This window comes from Moschus berezovskii, chromosome 24 (assembly GCF_049115385.1).
Source record: "Moschus berezovskii isolate FMDL1 chromosome 24, NW_MosBer_1.0, whole genome shotgun sequence".
Lineage (NCBI taxonomy): Eukaryota > Metazoa > Chordata > Mammalia > Artiodactyla > Moschidae > Moschus > Moschus berezovskii.
The window spans coordinates 15,532,388-15,545,856 of NC_142483.1; the positions used below are offsets into that span (position 1 = coordinate 15,532,388).

Below are 13,469 nucleotides of genomic sequence, written 5' to 3' on the forward strand. Positions count from 1 at the left end.
AGAGTGACTAAGCTCCCTCACTCAGAGTCTTCATCCATCTTTACTTTCGCAAAGTAATAGAACAGATGCAGGTGAAGCAGCAATTATTTCCTGACCTGTGGTTTTCTATTCAAGGGACAGTTCCATCTTGCAGCCTACACTGAATATGCTGTTCTAGGAACAACATGTGGGTTTGACATTTCACTGGGGCAAATGACTCTTTGTATAGCTAACAATATTCTTGGGCCAGGAGTGACTCTCAAAGCAATTTCTCCCAAATTTTCATTCATTCAGAATTTACTGACATAATTTATTCACCATATGCATATTGATTGAGGACCATCACTTGAAAAGAATTTTGCAAGGAGCTGGAGGTATCCTGATCATGATGGCTGGGGCACTCAAGGAGCTTAGCCCTGGGAAGGAAGACAACATTCACTAAAGGGGTGCAGGGGTGCATAACTTCAAAGTGAGTAAAAAAAAAAAAAAAGGTTCTCTAGGGGGTGTAAAAGCTCTCCCAGTCTACAGTGTCAGCAAAGACCTCCCAAACTAAGTGACACAAAAATTGAGTGGAAAGCTCAGGAGTAAAGCTGCTGCTGCTGCTGCTAAGTTGCATCAGTCGTGTCCGACTCTGTGCGACCCCATAGATGGCAGCCCACCAGGCTCCCCGGTCCCTGGGATTCTCCAGGCAAGAATACTGGAGTGGGTTTCCATTTCCTTCTCCAATGCATGGAAGTGAAAAGAGAAAGTGAAGTTGCTCAGTCATGTCTGACTCTTCGCGACCCCATGGACTGTAGCCTACCAGGTTCCTCCATCCATCGGATTTTCCAGGCAAGAGTACTGGAGTGGGTTACCATTGCCTTCTCCGCAGGAGTAAAGCTAAGAATCACATTTCCCAGATTCCTTTTAGCTAGGGTCTGGTTAGATCCTGCTAATGAGAGGCATTTGTGTGAACTTTGGAACTCTGGCCCAGGACTTAGAATCTTGGCCAATAGCATGATGTGAAGGCAAAGAGGGGAAGGTGTGAGGGTGGCCAGTGGCAGAGAAGACACTTAAGTAGAAACTCTGTGTTACATGGTCAAGGCACTATCTGCTTTCTCTTGGTCTCCGAGAGTTGTCCTGATTCTTAATCATCCCTAATCTGGTTCTACCAGCAATTTACTGGGGCTCTGGATATTCTTGTAGTAAATACTGTTTTGCTTAAGGTAGCCTGAACTAACTTCTGCTCTTTGAATCCATCAAGTGCTTTGTTTCTACTAACAGACCACATTATACAAGTCTACCTCAGCCAGCCTGTCAGTTTCTTGAAGACTAGAGAATGTCTTTTTTCTCTTTAAACCTCCAGGACTTAGAGTAGTGACTGACTGACTGACACGTAGAGAACACTAGTAAATGCAAAATGAATATGATTTTTCACATGTTTAGAAAACTAAGAGATTTGCCAATAAATCTCTATAACACTGAATGTTTAACACTGAAAAAGAGCTCAAATGAGTCAAAAAGTCTTCCATACTTTACACCAATTTTACACTCACATGGAAATCTCTACGTTTCATAGTCATCTTCTGAGTTTAACTTCTTAACATACATTTCCTGAAGCAACTCACTACACTAATAACCATACTCCTATAGCTTTCTTTCCTCTGTTGTCATACAGAATTTTCACCATCATATTTCCAAATAAGTAGAATAAAGCTGCTAATGTGGGCAGGTCCACACTCACCACTCCCAGGAGCGAACTATACACTTCTCTCTCTCTGCCCTTTCCAACCCACAGGGCAATCCATGAAGCTCAGTAGGCAGCCAGTGATTTTAGTGTCCAGAGAGATCACTATCTGTTTCTCTACCCTTAATAAATAAAGTACCTCTGCTTTATAAATTCACGTTGCTTGTGAGACTGAGACCTAGAATGAAAATGGAGATAGAATTTTTGTTCAATTTAATGGCTTAAAAGAAAAAAAAAAACTTTTCTTGGGTAGTGAATTTATGCTGCAAGAATCTAGGAGCTACACAGCAGTATGAATTTGATCTGGTTCAAATAATGCTACCATGTCCTAAAATCCTAGTCATTATATACTTTCCAAATGTACAATGTCATCAAGGTTTTATGACATTTCCTACAAAAAGGTAGCACTTCATCAGTGGAAGCTTGAATTCAGGTACGGGAGCAGAATGCTACGGCTGCTGCATGAAAATCATGCTGCTTCTCGGACTTCAGTGTCACAGCTGCACGGGGATAATACACCACACCATTTTCGTACATGCACCTTTTTGACCTGTACTGAAGGGAGACCTGGCCTGCTGTGATTCATGGGGTCGCAAAGAGTCGGACACGACTGAGCAACTGAACTGGACTGAAAAGAATTCTATTTCTTGGAACTACTGAGTAAAGCCAAAAACATGTATGGTAGGACTGAATCTATTATCGATGACTTCTGCTTTCCTACAAAAGTTTGATCAGAGATATTATGCCACTAGGGGCTCTCTGTTTATTCAATTTCACTTCCTTCCTCAAGTAACAAAAGGCTTGGAGCATCATGTCTGTGCCTGCTGCCCAGACATGTGACCTGTGCACATGGCTTACGGAGTACACAAGACTTCTGAGACCCAGGGCTTTGAAGGCAAAGCTGACAGATATGAGGTGCAAGCCTAGCTTCACCAGGTTAAACATGGCTATGAAAGGAGCATACCCAGTTCTACTGGCATCAAAACACAGTGCTGGTTGCCAGAGAGTCCATGAGAAAGAAATATTAAGTAACACTGAACCTCTGACATTGACACAAGTTTATTATTCTTCCATTCCAACACACCCTAATCCAAAGCTTATGCTGTTCCAATCGGGGCCTGCCCTAAAACAGCCAATTATGCTGAATGTGTTCAAAACTCTTAGAAGTCTTCAGTCACAAAGACAATCTTTCATTAGCTCATCAGCTCCTGTATTATTTCCACATTTTGAAGTGGTTTTTGAATTGTGTGCATCACTTCTGTAGATATTATTTCTCTTTTACACTGCAGATATAATAGTACTCCTTCCCCATCATTATGTTGAAAACTTTAAGCTAAACAACCTCTCCAAACATACATGAAATATTTCCAAATCCATCATAGGTACAGTTTAAATAAGTGGGATTGCTATCCTATTGTCCAAAAGAGCCATAATATATAACTGGCTTTTTTCTAGAACTTCCAAACTGATTCCAAACTTTTAAATCTGGTGGAGGGGGCAGGAGGAGGCAGTTTAAAATTTTGCAAAATATTCATGTCAGCAAAAGAAGCTGTTTGTCACTTCTGCATTGATGCCTTCCCAAAATCTTTATTGAGTAAAGTTCTTCCATTTATTCCTCAAAAATGAGGGAGCTTAGAATGGATAAAAAAACAAGGTCCTACTGTAGAGCACAGGGAACTATATCCAGTCTCCTAGGATAAACCATAATTGAAAGCAGTATTTTTAAAAAAGTATGTAGAAAGCCTAGAGATAAAACCACAGACATATGATCATCTAACCTATGACAAAGGAGGAAAGAATATACAATGGAGAAAAAAGTCTTGGGAAAACTGGAGAGCTACATACAAGAGAATGAAATTAGAATACTCCCTAATAACATACATTAAAAATAAAACTTGAAATGGATTATAGACCTGAATATAAAGTCACACAGTATAAAACTTTTAGAGGAAAACATAGGAAGAACACTGTTTGACATAAACCTCAGCAGGATTTTTTGACCCACCTTTGAGAGTGATAGAAAAAAAAAACAAAAATTAATAAACGGGACTTAATTAAGCTTAAAAGCTTTTGAACAGCAAAGGAAACCATAAATAAGATGAGAAGACAATCCTCAGAATGGAAGAAAATATTTACAAATGAAGCAACTGACAAAGGATCAACCTCCAAAATATACAAACAGTTCATGAAGCTTAATATCAAAAAAAAAAGACAACGCGATGAAAAAATGGATGGAAGACCTAAGTAGACATTTCTCCAAAGAAGACAGATGGCCAAGAAGCACATAAAAAGATGCTCAACAACGCTAATTATTAAAGAAATGCAAATCAAAACTAAAATGGGGTATCACTTCACACTATCAGATTGGCCATAATTTTAAAAATCTACAAATAATAAATGCTGGAGAGGATATGGAGAAAAGGGAATCCTTTTGCACTGCTGGTGGGAATGTAAATTTGTACAGCTACTATAGAAAATGGTATGGAGATTCCTTAAAAAATTAAAACTAGAGCTAACATATGATCCAGCAATCTCACTTTGGAACATATATTTGGAGAAGATCATACTTTGAAAAGATACATGCATCCCAATGTTCATAGCAGCACTATTTAATAGCCAGGACATGGAAGCAATCTAAATGCCCAACAACAGAGGAATGGATAAGGTAGATGTGGTACATATATACAAGGGAATATTACTCAGCCAAAAAGGAGCAAAACTGCATCATTTATAGAGGTGAGGATGACCTGGAGACTGTAATACAGAAGGAAGTCAGTCAGAAAAACAAATATCATATTTTAACGCATGTATGTGGAATCTAAAAAAAGTACAGATGATCTTATTTGAAAAACAGTAACAAAGACACGGATGTAGAGAACAAACATATGGAGACAGGAGGGAGGGGGGCTGGGATGAACTGGGTGGTGGAGGTTGATATATACTTTCTACTATGTATAAAATAGATAACTAATGAGAATATCCTGTGAAGATGGAAACCACTGAGGATGGAGACACGGCTTCACAGGCATGCAACTTGCGTACGTACACAGGGCCCCCGTACTCAGAAGGGCCCCGTACTTAGTTTAATGCTTCACTATGACCATCCTGAAATTCTCAATAAAGTCTGAATAAAGGGTCTTATATTTTCATCTTGCACTTGGCCCCACAAATTAGGTAGCTTGTTGTGTCTGGAGAGGTTTGGTCACAGTGTGATACGAACAGTTTTCTGTTTTAAAAGAATTACTCCAGTTTGTATGTTAAGAACACCCAGTAGGAAAAGTAAGGGTTGAAGCAGGAAAAACAGCTAGGGTGCTGTCGATGCAAATAAGGTGAGAGGTGATGGTAGCAAATGTCACCAGGAGAAGGGCCAGTTAGATCCCATTTGTCTGAAGCTGCCTGGTGACATGACTGTCTATGGCGGTGCCCTGGCCCACCAGCTCCTGCTTCTCCACACTGGTTTCTGCTCAGATTCCATGCTGCTGCCTGTTAATCTGAGAGCCCTATGTGTTTCCCAACAGCTTCTTTCTCTTAAAAGAGCTGGTATTAGTTTCTCTTCTTGCCTACCCTTTTCTCTGGGGAAGGCAGGGCACCCTTTGATCCCACCAAAACTGTACACAGTAGCAAACAGGAAATCTTCAAAAGAAAAATCTGGGTGTTGTCCCCAAATCTGGATCCCCTTCTGTGGAGAAAATGAAAGAAAGAAGAGCCCTAGCCACATCCAGTATCTTCTGTGTTAAGTCACTGTATTACAACTTATTACACATTGTCTCACTGGCTCCAATAAAGTAATGGGTGTAAATATTACTTCATACCCACTAAGATCTGCATGAGTCTGACAGGACAGGAGCTACTAAAGTTTATGTAAATACAAAATGCACCCCAAATACCTTTAAAACCCACAAAACACATTGACGGTTCAATTCTCAGTAAAGAAAAGGAAAAATTAATGATAAATTTTAGATTTATATCTAAATTTGTACAACTATCTCTGTATTTAAGCTAGTAAATGAAAAAAAAAATTACTATTTCGTTTCCAGGTGATCAAATAAGTAAATTCATCAAGCTGTGCTAAAACTGACATGATACAATCACCAGTAAGTTAAATATCAGTACGTTTAAAGTTTACACTCACTAATCTAAAATTCTTGAACAATAATTTCTCCTTTCCCACACACTCAAAAGTTTCTCTGAAATGACAAAGCATGGATGATACCAATTCTCAATCTGAAGTGCTTACGTCAGATATTCACCTTTTTCTGAAGAACATTGATTTTCCTTTCCTTCACTTCTAACATATCCTTCATGTCTCGGATCTCTCCAGCCAGTGTCCCCTTCTCTTCTGTGAGGTCCTGCAGCTGTTTCGTTTTTTTATTGAGAAAAGATTCTTTCTCTTCTAGCCGTAATCTCAGTGCATCTACCTGAAATCAGGAAAAAGAAAAAAGGTTGCAGTTTTACAGAGAGGTCATCAGTAACTACCAATCCTGCCCTGGGAGGTGGTTGGGGCAGCAGTACACCTTCTGAGCAGTGCAATCAAATACTGCTCATGGGCAACTCCAGGCTATGTGTTTTAAAGGCTACATCTACCTTAAAATCCTGCTGTATGTGTACCTGATCAGTGATATATATATATTTTAATTATAAGGTTTATATGAAATAAGACGTTATAAAGTCATCTTATGTTGTGAAGTCAAAAGTTGGGAAACAAAGCACATGAATTTTCTGTATCTTTGAGAGGCCAGGGAGGGTGCAACATTATTCATGTCATGTAGCATCCTCCAGGAATAGAGAGAACACAATGAGCCATGCCACAGACATCTGGGAGAATAAGACTGGCAATAGAGGAACACTCCTAAATTAGAAAAAGACGTGTGGCCAAGATGAAGTAAATGCTGTTAGAGGAAGAAAATGCTGTGGATGACACCTATTCCACAGCTTCATGAAAGACTGCTTTACAAACGCTAAAGAAAAAATCTAGATTTCTATAATTTCCGCTTTTCAAATGTTGGTAATAGAATGGGGGAACATAAACTTTTTTTTTAATGTTAACATTCCAAAGATCATATGCAAAAAATGTTTACGTGGGTGACGCAGGACACTGGGTCTAGACGACTCTAATCGTCACTTTCCACACTGGGGATTGGATAGATAGAAGCAACATCAACACAAGGAAGCAATTAATCATGTTATTGAGAGATATCAAAATAACCAGGCATAAAGAGTTTAAAGAGGTGATCTTGAGGAAGAAGAATAGGACAGGGGTAAGTTGGGGACTGCTGCATCTCATAGCATATCTTGTTGAAATATTTGCTCATTATACTATTTGCAAGTGAAGTTTAGATGAACACAGACAAAAAGTTATTTTTTAAAAAAGGAGCAGGAATATTGTAATAAGCCAAAATAAGTAGGTATATAAATATTATAAGGACAAAGAGTCAACGGCGATTTGGAACAAGGGAAAGAAGACACTTAGGTTTTAGGTTCTGTTTCTATCTGGGCTTCCCTGGTGGTTCAGACAGTAAAGAATCTGCCTACAAAGCTGGAGACCTGGATTCTATCCCTGGGTCAGGAAGATTCCCTCGAAAAGGGAATGGCAACCCACTCCAGTGTTCTTGCCTGGAGAATCCCATGGGTAGGGCAGCCTGGCAGGCTATAGTCCATAGGGTCACAAAGAGTCAGACACCACTGAGTGACCAGTGCTACTTCTACCTGTGAGGATGAGGACAAATAACTCACTTACCCACACCAAGTCTTCAGCCTCAGTTGCTTCACTTATAAAACAAAGAGGTAAGGACTGACTATCTCTAAGTGCCTGGCATTTTATGATTTTAAAGACAACAATCAGTCCTAGGTAGAACACATCAGGGCAGGAGAATACTAGAAATAAAAATGTTATCAGGGAAGAATCTCCTTTTCTTACCCCTGTTGAAGAAAAGAAGGTCAAAGTAGAGTTTTTAAATGTCAAAGGTGATGGGGGAGGTAGGTAAGCAGAGAGGTTTTCTAGTTTCTGTCCCAGACAGCAAGATGAAGCTGGGAGATCCCAGCAAGGGCAGAGGTGATGACAAGTGCTGGAAGCCCCACTGGCTGAATGACTCTGACTGCATTATGAGAGAGGATGGACACTCTGTGGTTTCAGAAGCTGAGAACTGCTGAGTCTGCAAACATCTGATAGCTCTGCCTCTTCTCACATAATGGCTATTGAGACCGAGGGACAGAGGTGAAGGGGAAATTCATATCCTGGTGACCTCCCCTTTCCTAAATGAAAAACTCATGCCAGTTGCACTAAAGCTTAAACATTCCAGACTCTCAAGGGCTCTATGTAAAAAGTTATCTTCATCTACCAACTTGGAATAACATCAATACTTATCTTTGAGTTTTCTTCTGATCTGGTGAAAAAAATGTGATTTTTAGTTTATACATAAAAGGGTAGCATTTAGTGGGTTCCTTTGAAATTGGCAAAACATGTTGATCACTGCAGGTTACAGCAGTGGTTAGAAAGGGTTACACATTCAATTTTAGGGATCTGCACATAGGCTGACTAGGACTCTGTGAAAATTGGAGAAGAAAACTGTGGTCCCATTAGCCCCATATTCTACCTATCAAAGATGGTAGTCTTTATTTGGACAAAAGAAACACCCAATCCAAATCCATGATATAAATAAATTACAACCTGGGAGATAGTGAGTGATGCTAGAGAAAGTTTCAGAAGAGACTCTCTAATTGATCAATAGTAAGCTTAACATATGTAGTGCCTTATGTGTGATCTTTCAATGTCATGCTCCATCTTACTAAGTCCATAAGAGATTGAAAAGCAACCCAAGCTTTTGTAAGGACTATTAAGTAAGACTTAAAGTGAGACTATTTCTCCAGGAACAAAACAGAGAGCAAAGTTGCTCATGATCAACACACTACTGGCAACACCCAAACTCTACATGGCAGGAGGGAGTCTGTGCCAGCCAAGGTCTTCTGTTTGTGAGTTTATTTTCCATGCACCTGACAGCATGTACTTAGCTTCAAAGGAATTTGAATTGTGGCCTTCAATCACCTTCACTCTATCTCTTCAGCTTTACACAGCCTCCTAGAATCAAGAAATGAAGCTTAGGGTTTTTTGGGTTTTTTTTAAAGACAAAATGTTGACCTGTACTACATCCAATTCTCAACCAACATTAGCCCAGTTTGCAGTAAGCAAGCATGACATCATTTCTAAAGTCAAATTTTAACTTCCAGATGGTGCAAAACCACAAGCAGGCGCACAGACCTTCTGATGCACAGAAGTTTAAACACAGGAATCAGGCCAGAAAGAAGATAATCTATTAAAAATTAGAATATGTAGCTCCAAACTGAGTATCAGTGAGTAGGATTAAAATTCCCTTCACTAATATTTGAACTTCACTCGATAGTATACTTCATTTTTAAAAAGAATCAGAAAAGCCTACAAGTTTAGATTATATTCCAACATCAGGTAGAGACATAAAAGTTAAAATGTTTGGGAATATGAAATACCTTTCTCTACCTCTTCACTCAACACCAAATAATTTTAAGGGCCCTTGACTCTCTCTCTTAAACTTTGGCAGTTGACTCAATAATAAAACTTGGCAAAGCAAAGAGCACCATCATTTCCCAGAAAAACAAAAGAAAATTAGAACTGCGTGATATTGTCAGTGCACAAAGACCCATAGGTTGAATTCCCAGTTTTTACATATTATTTAACCGCAAGGGAACTAGTCACCTAATGTTAAAACTAAGACGATCTTTTCATTTTAGGAGAATTACTCATTTCCTTCCGATCCAGTTGTGTGTATATTTGTGTCTGTATGTGGGTGCATGTGTGTGTATATTTAAAAGCATGTAACATATGAAAATTTAACCTTTTACCTGGCAGTACAAAGCATGAAGCATTTGTTATCACTTCAGTTCCAGGTAATAACTTGAAAGAAAATGACCATGGCAATGAAATTGGCAAAAATTGCCAAAATCAGAGTTAAACATTATTAATCTTCATGTCAGCACCCAGGAATTATAACCAGTTCCAATGGTGAGGTATGTTTCTAGAAGTTCTTTACATAAGCTTCCTGACCTTTCTGCCATATTTTACACAGGCCTTCAGAAACAGTTTCAATGTTGTGACAAAACACTAAGTGCTACTTGATATGCCATAAATAATTTTTAAAAATCAAATGGTTCATTTCCATCCTAAAATGACTACAGCAACACTTGAGAGAAAGAAAAAAAAAAAAAAACACTTGAGAGAGAAAAAGGGGCCACTTGAAAAATTTCACAGATTAAATACTACTTACTTGACAACACTTCAGGCATTGAATAAACATGCTATCACAAAGAACAACTTTAGAAGAAAATGAAACTGGAACATACACAAAAGCTCCCAATACAGTTTTATTTCACATTTAAAGTGTCGTTTGTTTGTTTTTCCTAATAGTAGACTTGGGTTAACGGTATATTTGAATTTGATTCAACTTGCAATCTTTCAAATGGGGAGACAGATTCAAAGTTGAAGTATGCATAATGTATGGAAGTATGCTTCCAAAGACAAAAACACTGAAAATAATCTAAAATCTAGAAGTCGCTGTGGTAGTAACCACTAGTTCTCACTCAAATCCAATTTGCCTTTCCTTCCTGAACACTGGATCAATCTCTCTTTCCAGCCCCCTTGTGGGGAAATGGAGCCATTCATGAAATGTAAGCAGAAGCATCATACATCACTTCCTATCTACACCTCCCTGACACCCCTCCCCTTCCTCGAGACTCTGAAGGATACATTTTCCACATGGTGGAGCTACAAGATGGCAGAACCTCCATATAGCTGGATCCTCAAGAAGCAGGATCACCCTTAACTCCCTGCCCCCCAACAGTATGATGCGTTAAACTACTCAATTACTATAATGTCCCCTGGTTTTATTAAAAAGTGGGTACCTTAAAATTAGAAATGTTTGTTTGTCTTAGAGATGGCCATAAACCTACATGAAACTGGGTCACTGTTCTTCCTCTACTCCTTCAATGTGTAAGACCTCAAAATCTACTTTCCTCTATCTGTTCATTCCAATTTCAAAGAAGTGTGGCGGGGGTTGGGGTGGAGGGAGATAGTTGACAGAGAGCCAAGGACAGAGCTGAAAAGAAGAAGTAGCAGAATCCTAGGGAGTAAACACAGAGGTTAAAGATCAAGACCCTGGGGAGAAGAGAAAAAGAGATCAAAGAGGAACAGTCTCCTATAGCACACTGGTTTGAACGTCTCTTCCTTTCAACAAGTGTTTCAAGTGGACAATTCTGTTTTGCGAAGTCTCTACACTGCAAATATATGTGTTCAAGCAACTCATGGCAATGGCCATGGACTTACTCACCAGCCTTCCAAACGTCAAGAATAAATCAAAGGTGGCATAAGCAAAATGAGGATAATAAGAGTACCACCTTCATCAAATTGCGTTAAAGATTAAATTAAATAACACATGTAATGCACTTAGCACAGTGCCTGGCACCTAGAAACACTCAATAAATTTTTGCTATTGTTATTATATTTTATTATTCTGTTTTCCACAGCCTGTAACCCAGTGATTTATATACTGCTGGAATGCAATAAAGGTTGCTAATCAACAGCCCTCAGGAAAAGTGGAGAACCAGCAAGTAAGGTTTTGTGCTCTAACATGTACCAGAGTGTTGTACTGTCTGTCATTTACTTTAAAATATTTCTGCATACATGGTATGATATGTGTGTCTGTGTGGAGGGGTGTCTGGGTGGCTGGGTCAATGGGTGTATTTCCCAACTGCGATAAATTCTCCAGGGGTAGCTAATTAGCTATGAAAGATTTCAGTTAAAAGCTGACATGCCAGAGTCAACTACCAAAAGTGGCTCAATATTCTTTATATTTGATGAGTATCTGAAATTTGGTCAATTAACATAATTGGTGTGAGGACTGACTTTTCCTTGATGAAATGGGTAGTGTTCAAGTTGTATGCATTGGCTAGAAATGTTGCACAGATACTTCCACCCTTGCAGAAAAAAGACTGAAAGTGGTGTGTCCAATGAAGCCACATATGTAAGCCACATATGTAATTTTTAATTTTTTAGCCACATATGTAATTTTTAATTTTTTAGCAGCCAAGTTTAAAAAGAAGAAACATGTAAAAGTAATATTAAGAGTATATTTAATGTAATCCACTATATCAAAAATATTACTTTTTAACATGTAATAAACATTTTAAAATAATATATTTTACATTTTGGTATTGTCTTCAAAATTCAGCATCTACTTTTCACTTTCAGCATATTTCAATTAGAACTAGTGACGTTTCAGGTGTTCAATAGCCTCATATGGCTCATGGTCACAATAGTGGACCATGTAGGTCTATGATTCTAATAAAGTCAAAAGTATCAATCCTTACACTTTTATCTCCCCTATGGAGAAACACTACAGGGAGGATTCTGGACCAACAGCAAACATGGCTGACTGAGCCATGCCACAGGAAATAGTGTCCCACTGGCCTCACATGAACCTTTTATGATCTCAAAAGAACAGAGAGTTGAAACTTCAAGGAGCGCTCAGAAAGGCTGTATGACTGATATACTACCTGGAGATGAGGTCATGGGCAGGAATCTTCTCTTTAATCATCAGAGGTTACTGATCTCTACCAAAGAGAACTACCTAACCGATTGGTGATTTAGTTAGTACAATATTTCTGCAGTCTCGCTGAAAAGAAACATTCAGAATAATCATTGCTTTTTTAAAGCTCTTTCATACAAATCTCTAATTATAGCAAAAGTTGCCTTCAAACAAACAAACAAAAAGACCTTCAGCAATTGCACCATCACGAAGTAGCTATACAGTGGCTTCCCAAGTGGCTGAGTAGTAAAGAATCCACCTGCCAATGCAAGAGACAAGGGTTCGATCCCTGGTCTGGGAAGATACCACATGCCACAGAGCAACTAAGCCTGTGGATCACAACTACTAAGCCTGTGCTCTAGAGTCTGGGAGCCTTAACTACTGAACCCATGTGCCAAACTACTGAACCCACATGCCTAGAGCCCATGCTTCACAACAAGAGAAGCCACCATAATGAGAAATCTGCACACTACAACTAGAATGTAGCCCCTGCTCACTGCAACTGGAGAAAAGCCCTTGCAGCAATGAAGTCCCAGCACAGCTAAAACAAGAAGGAAAAATAAAAAAAGCTAAGATGAGGGTGTGTTTATCTCTTACTCTATACTTAGGTCATGTCTTTCTACTCTTTGCCTTCATCTATTTTGATTTCAGATTTCTCTTCTCTGTACGTACTCTCTTTATTTCCAGTAACTAAAATTACTGATTCATTCATTCAACAAATACAAAGAATTGATTTTGGGGCAGGAATTGTCCTAGTCATTTTAACAAGACTGGCAGGTCATGACTTGTTGAACCAGGTATTTGTGAAATAGGAGGTGAGGTATAGCAAAAAAGTATTATATAATTAAATATTATATAAATATCATTAGAAAACATGATTTTTAGCATAAGAGGAAAGTAATACAAATACAAAAATCTAACAACTTATATAAAAGCCTTGTAAAAAACTGGATAACAAAAAGCTAATTTGTGGATATCTGTGCTTATTGGTGAAAATGTTCTTTGTGTGTTTGTGTATACACAAAATAAATTTATGATTCAGCAAATGTTTATCAGCTATTATAACTTAGACTTGGACTGATACTTTGATATTCATTAAAATGGTTTATTTAACTGATGACTACTCTATATTATCCAATCTTTTAACACTAAAT

At 38.5% G+C, this 13,469-nt stretch overlaps 1 protein-coding gene across 1 annotated transcript in view; it reads right to left on the bottom strand.

Annotated features, from left to right (window-relative positions):
- The window catches only part of LOC129547943 (ERC protein 2), a 276,497-nt gene that overhangs the window by 209,942 nt on the left and 53,086 nt on the right, over nucleotides 1-13,469 (bottom strand). Inside the window, exon 4 of the mRNA XM_088831677.1 lies at nucleotides 5,956-6,123. Within this exon, the coding sequence (XP_088687803.1) occupies nucleotides 5,956-6,123 (168 nt within the window). The remainder of the gene's footprint in view (nucleotides 1-5,955; nucleotides 6,124-13,469) is intronic.